The sequence below is a fragment of the Notamacropus eugenii genome, chromosome X, assembly GCF_028372415.1.
Source record: "Notamacropus eugenii isolate mMacEug1 chromosome X, mMacEug1.pri_v2, whole genome shotgun sequence".
NCBI lineage: Eukaryota > Metazoa > Chordata > Mammalia > Diprotodontia > Macropodidae > Notamacropus > Notamacropus eugenii.
The window spans coordinates 60,036,146-60,057,297 of NC_092879.1; the positions used below are offsets into that span (position 1 = coordinate 60,036,146).

At 41.9% G+C, this 21,152-nt stretch overlaps 2 protein-coding genes across 2 annotated transcripts in view; both read right to left on the minus strand.

Annotated features, from left to right (window-relative positions):
* FGF13 (fibroblast growth factor 13) overlaps positions 1 to 21,152 on the minus strand; it is a 517,094-nt gene that overhangs the window by 373,776 nt on the left and 122,166 nt on the right. The window lies entirely within an intron of this gene.
* Positions 13,670 to 20,008, minus strand: LOC140515763 (exosome complex component MTR3-like). Its single transcript, XM_072626618.1, has one exon. The coding sequence runs from the start codon at positions 14,894 to 14,896 to the stop codon at positions 13,670 to 13,672; it is 1,227 nt and encodes a 408-aa protein (XP_072482719.1). The 5' UTR covers positions 14,897 to 20,008.

Sequence of the window (21,152 nt, forward strand, 5' to 3'; positions counted from 1 at the left end):
TAGTCTGGGGACTACATGACATTTTTATATTCCTCACACTTAGCAGGTACCTTCAGTGAGTTTCTTGAGACCAGGTCCTATTTTGGTCTTTCTTTGTATCCCCAGAGCCTAGCAAAGTTCCTGTCACACATTAGGTGCTTAATAAATGCTAGATTATCTTGAATTGAATTTTCCAGGTGACACAGTAAATTAGCATATTAAAATGTGAATTATCTTCAAAGTGAAAAATTTTTCAGAAATATACATACATTGATCTTTAATACATCTAATTCTCCAAGGCCGGATTGCTATGAATTGGGATTTTCCATAGAAAAAACTAGCCCAACTCGTGCCATCTTTGTGCCGTGTTAGCAAGCCCACACTGCCCCCACCTCCCACCCCCAGATCTGGGAACAGAACTCAAATCAAGACTCTTGTTGCTGGGCAGGGACACATCAATTACCCTCTGGCTCCAATCACTATCCACTGGTTTCCCTGCCCAAAGTTCCCCTTTCTGGCAACCATTCCCCTACATGGAGGAACCATATCCCCCCATTAGAATAGAAGCTCTTTGAGGGTAACTGCTGCCTTGATATTTTATTTTGGTATCCCCAGCACTTAGCATAGTGGTATAGAATTATATAATATACACATATTATATAATTATATATAATATAATTAATCATTGAAATGCTTTTGTTACTCATTCCTTCATGTTAATAACAATTGGCAAGGAATTCGGGAGTTTTTTTCTAACAAGTTTCATTTCAGTGTGTTCTGGCTATAGCAAGTGATAGGTGCTAAGAATTTCACAGCTTTTTTTCCCCCACGAAATACGGATTTCCTTACAATTTCAATCAACAAAGCCTTTCCATTTAACAAGTGTATGTTCCAACTTTGATTAAGAGGTGAGAGAAAAGGAAAGAAGAAATTGGTCACACTTGGGAATTAAGTTAAGTTCTCTAATTGAAGGATATTCCGCATACAATATGGAATGACATTGTCTAGTGAGCTCCTTAGATTCTGGTATAGGGCTAATGCACCTAAATTTCAGGGCTCAGTTTCCCTAAGGGCTAAGTCATCTGCTTGACACAGAGAAAATAAATGGCGACAGAAACAGTGGCAAGAGTCCCCAGTCTGTGTCTGGGCCACAGGACTTGTTGCCTTCGTGACCTGAGGCAGGTCACCTCTGGGCCTTGGGTCCCTCATTTGTAAAACAAGGGGGTTCCAACAGATGGCCTCTGAGGTCTCATTCAGCCTGACCCCTCTTAGCTGTCCAGCAGGTGTGTGTTACTATAGACAAGAAGAGAGATCCCGAATAGCTCAGGGCAAGCCATCATCACTACCAGACAATTTCCCCTAGTGGCCACCTCACATCCATATACAAAAGACAACATGTTTCCTTAGAGAAATGTTTGGGGTGGGGGGGGGAAGACACCATGGTACTGATCAATTTCTGTCATTTCCCAAAATCAAAATGCCTTGCTTTTAACCCAAGAAAAACACACATCTCACAGGCACATAGGACCCTAGAGGGATGACTCTGTCATACTGTGTTATTTTCAATGTCGGTTGTCTCATTTTCATTTAAATTGCACTTGGTACCATGACATATCAATGTTACCATAATGTAGTCTGTTTTAATTATGTGCCAAGATCACAAAGCCTAATTAGACTCTATGGATTGAGAAAAAAGTGGCACTAAGTGGTCACCAATTGGATGTGGGCTTCTTAGAGCACTGTGTTTATACTTCTCCAAGGCATATATTCTAGCTTATTATGCCAAGGATTAGAGATGTAGGGGAAAGGCCCAAGGATACCTGGATTCAAGTCCCAGATCTAATGCTCTCCAGCTGTGCAACCTGGGCTAAGCCATTAAGCTCTTCAGACCCCAACTTCCTTATCTAAAATTTGATGATAATAATATACAACCTCATTGGTCATTCAATTTAATTCAACAGAGACTGATCAGGCACCTATTACTCAGGGTGCCAGGGACTGTGCTGAGCACAAAGTAAAAAATGGAACACTCTCCATTGTCTACCTGGGGGAAGCATGTACCTACAAAGTGTATGCAAAGTAATTTCAAGAGGGAGAAAGTGTTAATGACTGGGCAGTTTAGGAAAGGCCTTGGGTAGAAGGTGATATCTGAGCTGTGCTTTGTAGGCCTACATGAGAATGGAGGGCATTTTAGACAAAGGGAATCCTCTGTGCAAAGGCACAAAGGTGGGAGATATGAAGTCACATATGGTAAAGGGGTTATGATCCTTCAAAAAGTTTGGAAGGGCCCAATGTGTTGATGCATATGATGATGCTTTTAGAATTATAAAGCTTTATAAATTTGTGCTTCATTATTGCTGTGTGTGCTTCTGAACTATGGATACCATAAACTCTTGAAGGGTAGAAATCAAGGTCTTAATCTCTGTATCCTTATAATCAAGTCATCTCTGTATCCTTTCACACTAGACCTTACATACAGTAGATGCTTAATACAAGTTTGTTGACTTAAATGGAATGTTAAAGGGAAAGAATAATGGAAATTCCCCTGAGATTCTGGGTGTGGGAGATAGATAGATGATAGATGATAGGCAAATGATAGAAAGATGAGTGAGAGAGAGAGAGAGATGATGATGATGATGATGATGATGATGATGATGATGATGATGATGATGATGGGGATACTGAAATGGGAGAAACAAGGTATGAAGAACAACTCTGAGATGAAATTCACCATTTCCCATCCCCTTTCCCATGCTACCAACCATAGACATTTCCTCTACAAGTGAACCTCACCCAAGATGGTCTTTGTACCAATTTGCCCATCAAACTCAACACATTGTGGAATACCCACAAAATTCTGTTGAGAGAATGCAGTGAACCTATTAAAGTCAGGCCTGCAGGATGCATCAGTGAAGCCAGTTATTTTGTTCTGTGCCCTGCAGACAATGCGGGTCTGTGGCTGATTAAATGCTACATCCTTTAACCAGTTATTCTGAGGTGGTAGAGACACAGCCATGGGGACTCAGCCAACAGGGACCGAATATCTTTTAGGAGGAAAATGCATTATTTTTTAAAATGCTTACCACATATTCTACTGTGAGTGCAAAAGGCCAGTTCAGGCCTTGCTAAAAAGGACACCCAGAGAGCTAGTTTTCAATAGCACAATGACCTCCATGACATAAAAACAACCTGACTTTCCTCCAATCAGCTAGGGCCCAGTGAAAAGCAAGGTTCAATGGCAACTCTGGAGGGGCCTCTGCCTGGGGCACATAACAACACTCCTCTTGGTAAGACAGTGGAGGATTCCAAATGTCAGCCACCATCTACTCACCATTCCACATATACGTGCTGACAAAGAAATGTCACTGGTTGGGGTACTTGCATTATGGGAAGCTCTGCTTGACATACACACATCTAAAGGTCAGAGGCAAAGGCCTCAGCTTTGAGTATTTGTTAACAAAGTGTATTCTCCCACTTGGTCCATTTGGTTGTGACAGGCCACAAGGTAGATGTTTTTGTTGAGTTTCTATTCACCCCTGGAAAGGGCACAAAGAGCTACCCAAACAACCCACTTAACAGAGCACTTGTGAAAGAGCCTCTTACCTCAAAGATATGTTGATCTTTTGATTGTGAAGAAAGCAATTCACAGGGTTTCTTCTGTCTTGATACATAGGGTTTCTTTGGGGTAAGCACGGAGAGAACACAGAGTGTCACTAAGGAGTTTTCTACATGAGTTTACAGCAGGAAGTAATTCTGCGATGAAAAATTCAAAGAATCCCAGAATGAGAAGGGACCACCAGAGGTCACATGGGGGCTTGTTGGAGGACCTAGAGACCAGCTCTGTCATTTAGTGCCTGTGTGACTTGGCATGTATCACTCTCCATCTCTGAGCTTCAAATGAGGGAGTTGGGTTAGGCAAGTTCTAAAGTCCGATCTACCTGTCAACCTACAATTCATCTAAATGGAAGTTGGAAAGGGTTCATACAATAAATATATCAAGAAACAGAAAATATTTTATTTGATAGGAGGCAATAAGCATGAGGAAAGGGTAGTTAGAAAAAGTTTATGACAATATTCCAGACTGAAGAATGAAGGAAGAGGTATATAAGGATTGGTAGAAACAGGGTATTCCAAATGAGAAGATTAGTGGGTACAAAGACAGATCCAGAAAGGAGCAAATCCAGGGGGACACTGGTGACAACGTGTAAAACCTAAGACTCAAGAGACTGTATTGTGGTCAAATGTGACCACTGACTTGCTGCGGAATCTTAGAAAAATTGCTTCTACTCTCTGGGCCACAGATTCCTGATGTGTAAAATGACGAAAAAGGGGAGAACAAGAATAAATTTGCCTCTAAGGTTTCTCTCAGTTCTACTAACTGGCTGTATTGGGGAATCTCGAGCAATGAGACAGGTGCCAGGGACTAGGGAGCCATTGTGGATTCACAATGTGCTAGAATGAGGAGTTGAGATTTCACAGTGAGCAATAAGGGCGTTCCATTTAGAAAACTACAGTCCTCTGTTAGGGTTACAACCCCCAACAGAGCAGATTGCTAAACTGGGATATCTCAGAGTGATCCATTTTGCTTTGCTCATCTCTCTTTCCCTGTCTCTAATGAAGTTCATGCTTCAAGTTAATATACTTCAGTTCTCAAGAGGAAGATTCCAGCATTTCAAAGGAATCAAGATGGGCTTCAAAGAAGTTTCTGATCTCCTTTGAATTCAATAGAATATGTTATGCATTTGCTTTCTCAGCTCAGCATTCCATATGCCCTTCTGTTATACGGCTGGATCGCTGAAAGACCAGAGTTCAAAAAGAGAATGGTGGAAGGGTCTTACAGACCACATAATCATAGAATCCCAGAACCAGAGAACTAGAGGGGTCCCCTCAGCGGCCATTTAGTCCAAACCATACCCAAAAGGCACATCCATTACAAGATCCCCAAACAGAAGCAGTCATGAAGACCTTCAATGAGTGGGAATACTTGATGACAGCTGTCAAGCCCCTTCCCTCATGTCTTTTCTTATCCAGATGTAGAATTCCAGGTCTGTACTATGATCCTCATATGACATGGACCCAAGGCATTTCATCATCCAGGCTGCCATCCTCTGGATATTCTCCAGCTAATTAATGACGTTCTTAAACTGTCCACAGTACCCCCAAAGAGGTCTGAAGAGGGCAGTGTAGTGGAACTCACCTTCTGATTCCTAAGAAGCTAGGCCTCTTTCAGTGTAGGCAAAAACTGTTGCTGCTCAGTTATTTTTCAGTTGTGTACAATTCTTTTTTTTTATCTCACTTAGAGTTTTCTTGGCAAAGATTCTGGAGTGGTTTGTCCTTTCCTTCTCCAGCTCATTTTACAGATGAGGAAACTGAGGCAAACAAGGTTAAGTGACACACCCTGGATCACACAGCTAGTAAGTGTCTGAGCCCACGTAGCCAGATAATATTGCTAATTTGACTAAAGTCTAAACTTAGACAATAACTCAAAAGCAGCCAGCTTCCTTCCCACCTTATCACCACACTCTTAAAGAAGTAGTAGACACTCAGTGTACTTTGGAGAGATTCAGGAGGTGAGGGGCTTTCTTTCCCTCAAATTCTCAGCTGATGTTGAAATTAAATAGAATAAAAAATGGAGAATATATATAACATCCTCATTTTCCAGCTCCTCCAGGAAAATATGTCATGACAACAATAAGAGAAATGGCCTTTCAGAAAGGCAAGACAGTTCAAAGGGCAGTGTCCAGGTCAGCTGGAAGAGAGATAGTACAGCAGAGAGTAAGATGAATTAAAGCTAAAAAGTCTGGCTGATTTTAATTCTACATATTTCCCATGTGTCTCCTTTTCTGGACTCACACAGTAATTACCATGGTTCAGGCCCTCAACATTTTTTTCCTGGGCTACGGTAATAGACCTACTGAACGCCCAGTCTCCAATATTTCCCCAATCAGGCCCATCCTCCACACATCTGCTAAATTCATAGACCTAAAGCAGATCTCATTGCTTTCCCTCCATCCCACCAAAGATGCTCCAGCAACCCTCTGTGCCTCTAAGGTAAAATACAAAGTCTTTTGTTAGTCTTTGAAAGTCCTTCACAACAGGTCTCCAATCGCTCTCTCCTGACTAATTCTGCATTTACTCCCCTTCATTCACTCTGTATTCCAGCCAAAATGGCCAGCTTGTGTCCTTCTCCACACCCCTCAAGTCCATAAACAACACCTTATCTCTCACCTCTGTGTCTTTACTCTCATTTGAGCCTTAGAATCTCTAACTCCATTGAAAGTTCACCCCCATGGTGATTCCCCACAGGAAGTCTTTCTTGATCACCCCAATTGGTGGCACTACCTCAACAGCTAAATTAAATTGGAATTTCTTCTGGTTGTATTTTTATAGTGACCTATTTGTGTACATGTTGTTTTCTCCCAGTAGAAAGCAAGGTCTTGGGAAAGTAGAAAAGATTTCATGCTTGTTTTTGTTTCCCCACTACCTTGCACAGTGACAGACACATAGTAGGTACTTGATAAGTGCTGACTGAGATGAACAGAATGAAAAGTGAGGGTGGCACCACAACATGAAAGAATGTGGGATAGTTCTTGGGAAGGGAGGAGGGGGAAGGATACAGAGGGAAATTCAGAAGATTATTCTTTAAAAGTATATCAATAATATACAAATAGTACTTGGACTCTCAAGTGTTAAAGTAATATTTTTATATTATTATATTGATTGATTGATCGATCAATCGATAGATAGATAGATAAAGAATATGGAGGGCTAAGAACCTCCCTGAACCTTAGGGTCCTCATCTAGACAAGGTGCAGTTTGGAGTAGATGACCCCAAAGGTCCCGTACAGCTCTAGTATTACGTGACTAAGTCTCCACGTTGATAATTATGATACCGTCTGACATCCCTGGGCTTCAAGCCCTACCTGTTACCATTCGTGGCCTCCAAGCCTTGTCCAAAGAGCTGTGACTCCCACATGGGCCTGCGATGACTGGCGTTGTTAAAGAAAGCAATTACTCATGAAAGCAAGCTAGCTACCAACTGAAATGACCTTTTTGCAACAGAGCAAGTGTGAGAAAAAAGTGAAAATTAGTTGGGGATGAGCTGATATCCTTATGTCACTGCATGTCTTATTATGATCTGTAACATTATAGCTGAATACAAATCACTGACAGAGAACAGAAATTACCAACTCTAACACCTACCTTACTTGGTGATGTTGTCAGGGTTCCCCCTCCCACCAAGACTATGTTTTTACTGTTCTGCTTTCAGTAATGACAACTCTGGACACCAGAGACTCTCTAAATTGGAAGGGACCTCAGAGACCATTTGGCCAATACCTTTTCTAAAGTCCCAATCCCCTCTATCACATTTGCTATTCCTCTCCTCATGTGGAAGGGGCCACACACTTTCTTGGATTATTCATTATTTCTTTTTTTAGGTATAAGCTGGGCCCTTGAACAAAGGGACTGACAGAGGTACTCAGTAAATGCTTCATCGTAGCAATGTCAGGGCTGGAAAGGAGCTCAGAAACCATCCAGTCCACAACTCCATCATGATATAAAGAAGAAAATAAGGGCAAGAGATTTGCCTACATTCACACACCTAGTAAAAAGCAGACTCAGAATTTGGACCATGGTCCTCTACAGCCAAATCCACTAAGCCTTATTTCCATCACAAACTCTCTCAAGATCAAATTACGATTCATCGCAATAAAAGGTGATTAGTATGAGGAACAGTCTCTAGGTTATCCTGTAGAATTTATTGAGAGCAGGACCTATATTCTCCCTTTCAAACATCTCTCTTCTCTTCCCTCCTCCTTCTTCTTCTCTTCTCTCTCTCTCTCTCTCTCTCTCTCTCTCTCTCTCTCTCTCTCTCTCTCTCTCTCTCTCTCTCTCTCTCTCCATTCAGGCACAATCTCCCCTTCTCATTTCTTAGCACCTACTGTCTCTTCTACCTAAGCTCTTTCTCTGCTGATCTCTCCACTTTCTCTTTCTTTTGCTTAAAGAGCAGCCCTATGAAACTCCAATGTATCTCTCAATAGTAACTGAAAGGGCAATATTCCCAAATGGCATATTTCAGTCTTATGACATATGAAAAGTCCACACTTTGTCAAGGGAGCAGTAAGTAAACTTTGAAAGTCAGATTTTCCTCAAGTAAATACTTGAGGATAACAGAGAAAGCTGCCAATGATCTATGGGATAAAATCATACAACCTATGGACTAGGGGAGTCTTTGAGAAGTCTATTGATTTCTGACCTTTACCAATCCAGAAGAAATACTATACCCTCTCAGTTCTGTTGAAGTCTCAGGGGGTAATGGAGTTTCCCTTTTAACAAAACATGTTAAGTCAAATGATTATACAGCCACATCATATTTTGATATTAATATTCATAACATTCAGCTGATTTGCAAAGCTATTCATGTGTGGGGAGACTGGGTTGTCATAAGCCGACAGGGTTTATGACAACTCTCTGTGGGTTTTTTGCAAACTGGGAGAACTTGTATTCCACTCCACCATGGGAAGATCTCATAGAAAAAGTCCAGGGCTGAGTCCAAACACTTATTAGCTGTGTGACCCTTGTGTTAGCTCTTTCCCTTTCTGGGATTTCAAAATGACTCCATATTACCTATTGACTGCAGTATTTTGTTATCAAGCAACAATTTTCACCTGCAATTCAGACACCTATAGCAGAAATATATATACACATATACATGCATATATACACACACATGCATATATACATGCATACATATATACACATACATACATATATGTGTGTATACACATAGAAGATGTACACACCTATAGAGAGACATATATATATATATAGTCTTAGTAAGTAGATACTTTTAAATAATAATATTCTAACCAGTATCCACAAGACAATCAAAAGCTCAAGTCTGAAATATTTTAACATGACATAGTAATATGTCTCACAATGACACAAAGTAACATGTCTCCCACTGTACCAGCTCATAAAATATTTAAAGGGGCCATATCCACAAAATTGCACATAATTCAGTTGAGATGACTATCATGGAAAATTGGATAAATTATGCAACATCATCTGTCTTTTTAAAAAAATATTAAAATCTGAGTTTAAGTAACCAAACCAAATCGTTAGCTATACTCTATCATTAAAGCCCAGTGCTTCAACATAAATAGATGTTAATATGTAGGTAATGCACAGCAGTATAATTACTTCATATTTGTCAATTCAGATTAACAAGTGTCTGGGTAAATGAACTAGCATCATGCAAGATATGGGTCTGTCCTGAAACTCTTTGTGCCAGCACTTTCACTGAGCCTCAATTATACCTTTACTTATTTCACTTAACCCTCGATGAGATCTGCTACTAAAAACAAATCCACACACTTCCCTCCCAACTTGACTTGGGTCAAAAGGATTGTTCTGTCAGGGGCCTGCTTCCTCATATACAGAGAACAAAGTGTGCATAGCCAGAGACAACACTCGTGGATGATGCCAAGCAGGCTCCTTTCCTAGCCAGCCAGAATAGCTGTGCTCTCTGGGCAGAGCACGGATCAGGCTTTGGAAAATGAAGTTGACCAATGCACTTAATCCAACAGTGATGGTATACGTAGCTCCAAGCATTGTCAACCAGCTCTTCAAATGGAATCACAGAATGAGGAAAGGTCACCATCTTCCCCCACCTGCATGTTGAAAGGCAACATGATATTGATTGTGAAAAAAAGATAGGGTTTAGAGTCAGAAGACCTGGGTTTGAGTTCCACCTAAACCACTTGATAATAGCAACCATGGGCCAATCAATTTGTCATTTGAGGCTCAGTTTTCTTTTCCTCAAAATGCCACTAATAATCCTCACACTACTACCTCTGTCATATTTTAAGACCCGTGATAAGTCAGAGAGAGACTAGAGTAGGGCAAGTAGGATGACAAGCAGTGCTGAGATCATGCTTATAGGAAATGATCAAAGGAACAGAAGCTGTTTAACCTGGAAAAGAAAAGACTTAGTTGGGAGTGGAAGGTAGAGGTAGGGGTGAGAATGAAGACCAACAGCTATCTTTAAATATTCAAATATTTAAGGGGATGTCGAATGGAAGAGTGATTACGCTTCTTCTGCTTCGCCTTTTTGTTACTTTGGGTGCATCCAACTCTTTGTGACCCCACTGGGCTTTGCTTAGCAGAGATGCTGGAATGGCTTGCCATTTCCTTCTCCAGCTCATTTTACAGATGAAGAAACTGAGGCTTGCCCAGTGTCACACAGCTAATAAGTGTGTGAGGCCAGATTTGAGCAAAGGAATATGAGTCTTCCTGACTTCAGGTGTGGCACTCTATCCATTGTATCACCTAGGCACCCTCTGCTTAGCCTAAGAGGGCAAAAAATAGGAACAAGGAGTGGTGCACACAAAGGGTCAAATTTTGGCTTGATGTGAGGGAAAACAATGTAATAATAAGAGCTCTACAAAGACAGAGGTCTTTCTAAGGAGGAAACAACCTTCCTCCCCTTCACTGGGGATCCTGATGCAAAGGGTGGATGACCGTTTGTTTGATATGATATCAAGTAGATTCTTGGTCAGTACAGGTTGGACCAAAAGACCTCTGCATTATCATCCAACTCTGAGGTCCTGCAATATGTTCTGCAACACAAAATTGAGATTCTCTTGTGTATTTGATACAAGATTGATACAAAAATGACCATATCAGCATAACATCTTTTCTTCCCCGCTGAGCCTCTGCTCAGGGAGAGAGTCTCTCAGGCTCAGATAATAATTCTCCTTCCTGACCCCATAAACTACAGATGTAAGTCCAGGCTTTTATGCCTAAATTCTAATCCTGGCTAATCCTTTCCAGTGAGACTAGCACATTCTAAAAGATTTACTATAACAGAAAGTCTATCTTTCTCTTCTATTCCACACAACAGGGAAGAAATAATCTCTATTTTGTTAACATATGCTGTAGGTCAGTAGAAGGTTGGCTGAACTGTTATTTTCTTAGAACAGTTTTTCTTCTCAAGTATTTCTGTTCCAATGAAGCTTTTTAAGTAGTAGTGGCAATATATAACTTTTCAAAACTTGGGTGGCAATTTATTCCCAGGACAGTAGTATGCACAGGGGCCACAGCAATTTAATCCAACGAGCATTGAATAACCACTTTCTAAAGTGTGCAAATCACTATGGTAGGTGCTGTGAATACAGACAAAAATAAATCTGTCCCTGTTCTGGAGAAACTTACAATGGACAGTGGAAAATCCAACATAAGTACTTACAAGTATACGCATATCTATGTGAAGAGGGAAGGAAATGAGCAAAAGAGATCTAGAAAGGCTTTAGGCAAGGATGGGAAACCTGCAGCCTTGAGGCCACATGTGGCCCTCTAGATCCTGGGATGCAGCCCTTTGACTGAGTCCAAGTTTTACAAAACAAATCCTTTTCTTAAGGAGATTTGTTCTGTGAAGTTTGGCTTCAGTCAAAGGACTGAACTCGAGGACCTAGAGGGCCACACGTGGCCTCGAGGGCCCAGGTTCCCCACCCCTGGTTAGGGAAAGGAACATATCCATTAGTGGGCTGGGGTACATAGATTCTAAAAACCTTTCTTGTGCTAAGCTGTCATATGTGTACCAAACAAAAGGATAGTTCTTCCCCATCTTCTCTTTTAGGTAGGTCACTTCTCTGGCTTTTTCTCTTTTTGTCTACTAAATTTTGTAATTGTTTGAAATAATCACTCTGAGGGGATAGCTGACAACAGCTTTTCAGATACCCAAGATAATCATCTACAGAGATAGGTATCAACAGACAGATGTCTCCACTTTCACCAGCAAAAATTTGAGAAGGCAGGTATGCAGCTAGCTAACTAGACATATCTATAGATAGATATATAAATATACCTATACAGATATACATACATATATATACAGAGATATATACCTACAAATACATGCATATATACATATATACATGTATATACTTTCATTTTCCCAACTTGCAATTTATAATTATAATGGTCTTTATATTATTATATAATGTAATAATACATGTAATATAACATATAATATAAAATATTATATTATTATATAATAATTTATAATTACAATAGGGTCTTTCTGCTAATATGTTATATGTAATATAATTATATGATATAAATATAATTATATAATATAACATAAAATATCATAATATAGTTTTGCTTTTGTGTGTGTGTAGGAAGGACTCCCTACCCCACCCCCACTCCCATCCTAGCTCTGAGTAGACAGGAAGGCCTTCTCCCCCCAATCCAACCTGGACCTAGATGGACAAGAATGACCTTTCACAAATCTATACCAAAGATTGCCAATTTAACCTCTGACCCCATGATTATGTGGGAGAGATCTCGGGATTAAGAAAAATAGGAATACCATATACAAATAAGGTAAATTTTGTAAACCTTAAAGTGCTATATTCATACTAATACTAGTATAACTATGTAAAAAAAAAGACACCTCCAGATACTGCTACAAACTTGGGGGACATATGTCCCAGGTGCTAGGATTTATACTAGCATCAGAAGCAGACCTGAATCCAAACTCTCTAACAAGCTTGGGATCAGCCTCACCCTCTCCACTCCACCACCAGCTGTGGTGTTGATGGCCCACCAGTAACTGTGTTTTTGTCTTTTTTAAACCAAGGAGCAAACCTAAGTAAATACAACATGAGATACCTAACCTTTGCTTGTGGGGCTGCATATTTGTCACAAAAGGTAGCCATTTACAAAGCATTCCTTTATGAGTGGTAGGAAAAATCATTTCCATCCCATTTTCCCTTTTCAGTATTATGGACATTGATATTTTCATAGGACAGATAAGGAAACTGAAGTATAAAAGTTAAGTGGTTTTCTTACAGCCATACAGTATTCGAGTGGAGGATTAGTTCCAGGTCTTTCTGGATTTTAAGTCCAACACTCTATCTATGACATCATGCTGACTTTTTGTATACCTACTATGTAAGTGCCAATAAGCTAGGCACTGGGGGAAAAATAAAGATAAAAGTCTAGTTCCTGACTTCGAGGAACTTACAAATGAGTGAATTCAGCTATTAGCTGAAGGAAGGAAGGAACAAATACACAAGTGAAATAATGGAAATCTTAGAGTAACACAAAACATACAAAAAGCAGAATTTTTAAAGAACTTTTTAATAAGCACTTTGAAAACAAATATCAGGTCAGTGAATTATGGATGTGCTGTTTGGGGGGGGGGGGCGGTGTACGGGCTGGGGGATAGGGGTGGGATAGCAGTGTGGAGAGACGCTCATCATATATATGTGGTAATCAGTCCTTTCTCCCTCCCTTCTCTTTTCCCATTTACTCAGTCTTCCAGGTCTTCAGAGAGTACAAAGTTCAAAGTTCAAGATGTTAAGGTGGTATGGTAGTCGTTGCTTTTGGGCGTCCCAGCTTTTTAAAGAGAGAGGTAGGAGTAGATGGTGTGTGGGGATTTGGTTCCCCATTTCCAGGAGGTGAGAAAGTTCTGAGGGCAATAATGATGGTGATGGTAAGGTCTCTTGATTCTGCTTTCAAAAGGATTAAATAGTGCTAAGTGAACAAGGAGAGAAGGGAGAAATCTTCTGACTCCCAGTCCAGGGTGAGAATTTGGTGCAGCCAGGGTGAGAAGGGGGAACTGTTGTTTTTACCTGCAGAGAGTAGTGGGGTGCTCTGAACTGGCTGATCGCTCAGACGGTTAGGCAGGCTCGGCGGGTTCGGTGGGTTCGGCGGGTTCCGCGGGCTCAGCAGCTTCCGCCGGTTCCGCGGGCTCAGCGGGTTCCACAGGCTCCGCAGGTTTGGCAGGGTTGGTGGGCTCTTTGGGTTCAGCGGGTTTGGCGGGTTCCGCGGGCTGGGCGGGTTTGGCAGGCTCGGCAGGCTTGGCTGGCTCGGCTGGCTCGGCTGGCTCGGCAGGTTCAGCGGGTTCGGCAGGTTCAGCAGGCTGGGTGGGTTTGGCAGGATTGGCAGGTTCAGCGGGTTCAGCGGGTTCCATGGGTTCGGTGGGTTCCGCGGACTCGGCAGGCTCAGGGGACTCAGCGGGAGATGCTGGAGATAGTGGAGTCGGAGGGGTAGCCAGGGAGGCAAAATCCCTCTCCAACACTCTGCAGATTTGGGCTTGGATTTGGACTTCTAGCTTCCTCCTCCTGCTGGCTCTCACTAGGCACCTCTGCATCGTGGGGTAAAGGTTCTGGCAGCCCTCCAGGCCGAGTCGCATGCCTTCGGCCCAACGATCTACAGCGTGACCCTCTCCGCCGCCTAAAAGGCCAGACACCTGGTTGCTCACGGGCATAAAAGCGATAGTAAGGGCAGCCACGGCCTGCTGCTCCTCATAAAAGACGGGATCTACGAGCCAGGTGGGATCGGGGCCCGAGGGCAGAGCAAGGCCGCAGCCAGCCACCAGGTCGAACATCTCTACGCCAGCATCTGCCAAGGCCAAAGACGCGGCTGTGATACCAGAGGCCAGAGCTGAGCCGCCGTCTACGAGAACCAAAACGGATACCTCGAGCAGGGTTCTGGGATAGCGCTGCAACTGCACAGCCGGCACCAGCGCCTCCTGAAGGGCCAGGCTCATCTCCTTCTCCTCGTTGCTGCTCGAAGGAGCTCTCCGAGGGCCTGGGATCGAGAAAGGTGCCCAGCGGAAGTCACATAGCAGACGGCCTTTGAGCCCAGTTGGTGGCTCCCCACCTTCGGCCTGGCGTGGGCCAAACACAGACGCCACAAGCTTGGTGTCCCCCGACTCTAAGTAGGCAGAGCCGGCGGCCTGGCTCTGCTGACCCACCTTCACGTACACAGGCCGCTGACGCAGAGGATCTCGAGCAGGAATATATTCCTGAGCGTACACCTCTAACGCCTGATCCGGAGGAGCATAAAGGAGAGGATTCTGTGACCCCTCCGGACCTTTTATGTGTTTATGGTCTCCAGGCATGGCTGCCTAGCAATGGTGGCTTCTGTTTGTCCACGTCACACGCCCCTTTCTTATGCCAAATGCTGTGACGCATGAAAACCGTTATGATCTCGATATCGAGGTTCTCAACATCCGTACCGCCCTGTTCCACGCTCAGCCCCTCCCTCCGCACATATATGTTCTGTAATATGAACATAATCACTGGCAGGTTCCCCCAGGGTCATAAAGTCCAACCCTGTCCTGAGACAGGAAACTGAGGCCCAGAGACAGGAAACAGAGATCCAGGACTGGAGGGAAACGCATAGGCCAAGCAGTTCTAGTGTCTCATTTTACAAAGAAACCAGGGTTCCCAGAGGTTCTCAAGGCTTTAGAATTCCAGACCTTAAGCTAAGTCCTTAGAACCTCCTCAATTTTCACATGATGATAATAAAAAGTCACTGTTTCTGTATCTCCGTAAGGTTTGCAAAGCACTTGTTATATATTACTTTGAGCCTTGTAACAACTCTGTAAAGTAGGTGCTACTTGCATATAAAAAAACTGAGACCTACACAAGTTAAATACCTTAGACAAAGACAGATACCAAACTGAATGAAATCTCAAAGTTCAACTAGTCCAACTCCCTTCTTTTATAGAACAAGAAACTGAGGACCATGGAAGGGAAACAACCTAAGACCAGAGGATGATTCATTCATATCTGGAAGGGATCCAATCCTCCTTCCACCATCCTTGTTTCCCAAGTCAAGATTTAGCTGTTTCTATTGCTGAAAATTCCTATTTTCAATGATCAGTAGGAAGAACATCAACTCTGAGATTTGCATTTAAAATTTTGGGGGGAGCTTATTTTGAAGATGGATCCCTAGCATTGTATTATTCTTTACCTTTCATTTCATGGGTATTCATGACCCTCAAGTTTACTGATAGTGGCCAAACTGCTGGTGATAGGCCTCTCTGTACCTACCTAGGTTGGCCAGAGAATCCCATGATCTTCTGGATTGAGAAGGGACCACAAAGGTCATCTAATCTGATCACATCATTTTCAGAGGAGTCACCTGCCCAATGGTGACACCATATCATAGAGCTACAACTTCAAGGGATTCTGAGACTACTTGGTCTAGCCAAGGAAGGTGAACAAATCACATGGACCAAGGTCACACAGGTAGGAAACTGATATTTGAACCAATGTCCACAGATTCCAAATCCAACATGCTTTCCCACATTCTTGGGAAAGCATTTTATTAAACACCTAATATATTTGCCAAGGAATATCTTAAGTGCTAGAGATACAAACACAAAATAAAAATTGTTTCTGTCCTCAGGCCACTTACAATCAACTTAGAAGTCTTTCCAATTTGGTAGGACCTACCAGAGTTTCCCTTTAACTACAAGAGCCCTGGAGACCTCTGGACCTTCTTCATGACATGAAATACATTTTATACTAAAAGCACTAGCATGAGAAGCCATGTGGTAAAATAGATAAAGGGGCTGGCTTTGAATTCAGAAGACCACAGTTACAATCCTACCTTTTACATATACAGGCTAGCTATAAACTTTCAATATCCCAAGTACATCTCTGAGACAATAAATTGCAGAGGAGTTGTCAGGTCAGTAGAGCTTTCATGTAAGAAGTTGACTAAAGCACTGAATTCACATGACTAAGCATATATATGGGTTCATACTGTCACATACTAATAATCAGACTGAAATTGATTCACAGGTAATTAGTGGTGGAGTTCTCAGATTTGGTCTTTTGCCTTCATTACTAAGGATCAGAGATATAAGTTGCACCAAATTCTCATCTCTCCCCATCTCTCTCTCTGCCTCTCTCTTACTTACACACACACACACACACACACACACACACACACACACACACACACACACACATATATATTTTGCACGCACCCAAAGCAATTTGAAGCCAGATGTCCCAATCTGTAATCCAATGCAGTTTCCTCCCTGCCCCTTCCCCCTTGCATTCTGCTAATATAGAGAGATTGAGTTTGGAGCTAGCAGCCCAAAATGTCTCCCAGGGAGTCTTAAATTATAAATTTTATCTCCTCGACCAAACAAACAAATGTGTGAAGTTGATCTCCTTCAGCACCCTCTGAGAACTCTCTTCATTTAATAAAGGAAAACATAAATTGACTTTTCAGTAAATGCCTTTTTTCAATGCTATAGCTGTTCAATTTTAGACTGGGACCGTATTTAAAAATTTTCCACTTAGAAGGAATTCACAAGATTTATACTTATATCATTCCCTATAACTACTTAGAATGGAAAAGGAAATCTTTTCAAAAGATGTTTATTGCTTTCATGAAAAATGAGAAACCGAATTCAAATGATTCCCAGAACAAGTCTTCTAAGTTGAAAGTACATTCAGCAGTTTTAAAATTCCAAGTAATCATAACAATGCTCAGTGATTTCATGGTATTTGTATTATTTCAAAAGATGTTGGTTGGTTCAACACCACCTCTTCCTAATCCTCACTCTCCCTGGGCCAAGGTCATCTGGAATTGGCATTTCCCATCCGTTAGGTGGGGAAAATTAAGTTCCACAAACAGGGACTGTGTTAGGCAATTTCTGTCATGCCCTTCTTGTGTGCACAATTCCCCCTTCCCTTTCAAGTGAAAGATGACAATCACTCATGTCCCATATGGAAGACACAGCTTTCCTCCTTTCTCCAGCAGCTACATGATCACAGGAGTGGCTTGAAGTGGCAAAGCCAGGATTTGAACTCATGTTCTCTGATTCCAAATCCAGCATGCTCTCCATGGTATCGTTCTGCCTGCCTCTCAACTATAGGTAATAATTATGTTGAACATTTCCATAGTCATTTACAATTTACAAAACGCTTTCCTTTTTGTCATTGTTTATCCTTCTCAACCCAGTGAAAGCATGTAGGGAAAATATTATTATGCTCATTCTACAGATGAGGACAACTGAGGCCTGGAGAGATCAAGGGTCTTGGCCAAGGCTAAATAGACATTAAATGTTGGTTCTGGGACTTGAATCTGAATACTGATTTTCAGTTCATTAGTTTTCCCACTAAACTACAGCTCTATCTCTCACTGTTCAAAAGAATGTTAGTTCAGTGATTAATGAGTTTTATTTCTCTCAACACTTTATTGAGATTCTATCACATAAGATCTTGAGCTAACTGGAAGAAACAAAGGCACTTAAGACAGGGTCCCTATAAATGTATAGACCAATGGGAATGGTAATATGATAAGCATACAAAACAAGTATAAGGTGGTATGAGATCACTTGGAGAAGAATTGACATGGTGATGGGGATACAGGCAGCGTTCCAGAAAGGTATCATGAAGGAGGTAGCAAGGAATACAATTTTAGGCCCCTCAAAATAAGCACAAAAAGCCCCTCTAAATGAGAATTCCAGAGTCAGCCCTTTCCCCAGTGATCAATGAAAATATGAATTTCAATAACTGAATATCTAACTCATGGCATGGAAAACAAGGTGATGGAAAATTTGAGCTTAGTGACTCTTCTCTGTTCCTTTTTTTTTTTTTTTGCCAGTGTTACATTCAAGGGGATTACTCCATTAATAAACCTTAAAGGAGGGGTGAGGTGGATTAAGGAGGGGTGGGGCAAGGAGGAGTGGGGCAAGGAGGAGAGGGAAAGAGAAGGAAATGTTTTGCAAAAGCACTCTCATCCAGATACTTCCTAAAAGAGTATGTGAAGTTTTCCAGGGCACTCCACCAGAGCTGATGAATTCTTTCCCAATCATATTCGTGTACTAAAAAACAAACAAACAACGAAAAAAGGTAAAGAAAAGGAAAGCAATCATAGCCCCGTTGCTTTCCAAAACGTTTTAGTGTCACATAAATAACTTGGAGGAAGAGGAACCGGTTAAATTGTGACATGGACACGAATGTTACAGGATTCGGCCAGGATGACAGGGCGCGGCAGGAGAGTTTGCGATTCCCACTGGGGGAACCGGTGCCCACACTGATGAGTTCATACAATCATTGAAGTAGGAGTACAGTGTGTCCCAAAAGTCTTAGTACAGTTTAAGCTTTAATAGCTTAAAACTACACAAAGACTTTTGGGGCACCCTGTATGTGGATCCCAGGAGCGTCGATGTAGAGCTGGAAGGCGACCTCACAGTCCATCTAGACCAAACCCCTCATTTTACAGAGGAGGAAACTGGGGCTCAGGAAGCGAAGTGACTTGCCCAAGGTCACACACAGGATAAGATACTCATATATACAGAGCTGGAAGGCAACCTCACAGTTCATCTACTCCAGCCCCCTCATTTTACAGAGGAGGAAACTGAGGCCCAGAAGGTGAAGTGACTTGTCCAAGGTCCCACATAGAATCCTAGATCTAGGGTTGGCAGAGACCTCAGAGGCCATCTAACCCAATTCCCTCATTTTACAGATGAGGAAACTGAGTCCCAATAAGGGCAAGGCCCAAAGTCATACGTGGAATCAGACTCATATAGGGTGAGCTGGAAGGGACCTTTGTGATCATCTAGTCTTACCCCCTGATTTTACAGATGAGGAAACTGAGACCCACAGATTAGATGAGAAGTATCCAGCATCACACTTAGGATTGTAGGCTCAGAGATCTAAAGGTAGAAGGGACTTTAGTAGTAATCTAGTCCAGCCTCGTCATTCAGTATAAGTGACTTGCTCAAGGTCACACATAGACCCAAAGGACTCTAGATCTAAGGCATGAAGGAATTTCATAGCTCATATTAGTCCAACTCCCTCTTTTGACAGAAGAGGAAACTGAGGCTTAGAGAAGTTAAGGAGTTTGACTAAGAACACACAGGTAATATGTCATAAAGTATGACTCCTTTTTTAAAAGTCTCAGTCCAAAGGAGATGCCTTGGAGACAAGCAAATTCCTGACTCACCTGTCTCTTAGATTCTTCCTCACCAAACAGAGGCTTTAGAAAATTCAACTGACTTACCAGCCAAAAGCTAATTTCTAGCACATTCAGGTTTTTGCTGAGGTAAAAGAGAACTGGCTGGCAATAGAAGACTCCACAGGTCTCCCTGCTTCACTGATTTGGCTTAGACTCGTGCAGGAAGATGTGACTAAAGTTCCAGGGGTGGGGAACCTGCAGCCTCAAGGCCACATGTGGCCTTCTAGGTCCTCGAGTGCGGTCTTTTGACTGAGTCCAAGTTTTGCTGAACAAATCTTTTTATTAAAGGGATTTGTCCTGTGAAGTTTGGATTCGGTCAAAGGATCACACTTGAGGACCTAGAGGGCCACATGTGGCCTTGAGGCTGCAGGTTTCTCATTCCTGGAAACCATTTGAACTGGCTGCCACTTTGGCTTATCTGGATCTGCTGTGGCTCACTGACGTAGAACTCATCCAACGTCTTAAAAGAGAGCTATAAAAATGAGGGCTGTGATTATTCATACATAATTGTTATTAATATATATCACAAATATACATAATAGAAAGGAGTATTGAGCTCATCTAATCTAATTCTCCATTTTACAAGGTCCAAATTAGGGAAAGCATTTTTCTAAGATCATTCAGAGAACAGCAAAGACTGAGACCTGAACCCAGATCTGGGACTCAGAGATCAGAACTTTTAGCAGTCAATTCAATTCAGTTAGCATTTAAGCTGGTATTTTGTGCCAAACACTCAGACAGATAAAAGACAAAAAATAGTCTCTGTCTTCAGGGAGTTTAAATTCTAGTGGGTGAAAGCAAGACAATGTATATATACACATTTAAAAGTAAATAAGATGTTTCACGAAAGACCAAAATAACACCTGGGAGGAGGAGAGAGTAAGGATCAAAAGAAGTGTCTTATAGGAGGTACTTGAGTTGAACACTGAAAAGGACTAGGGATTCTAAGACTTGGAGATGAAAAGGGAAAGTATTACAAGTATGGAATACTTGTGCAAAAGCATAGAGATGGTAGATGAAATATTGTATACAAGAAACAGTAAATAGGCAGGTTTAATTGAAGGACCAAGTACATGAATGGGAATACAGTGTGAACAGCATGGAAGGACAAACTGTAAAAGACTCTAGATACTGGTTGAGGCAATTCTATTTTATTCTTGAGGCAACAGGGAGCCACTGATGCTTCTGGAGAATGGTCACATCTGTACTTTAAGAATATCACTTTGGCAGTTATATGGAGGATGGAATAGAAAGAGAAGAGAAAGGAGGATAAATGAAGAGTCTGTTGCAATAGTCTTGGTGAGAGGTGATCAGGCATAAAGTTGGGTAGTGACCATATGAGCAGAGAGAAGTGGGAGGATGCTGGATAGCCTTCCCTCCTCTATAAC

Bases quoted from the DNA above. Each gene is read 5' to 3' on its own strand.
- LOC140515763 (XM_072626618.1), bottom strand. From the start codon at position 14,896: ATGCCTGGAGACCATAAACACATAAAAGGTCCGGAGGGGTCACAGAAT.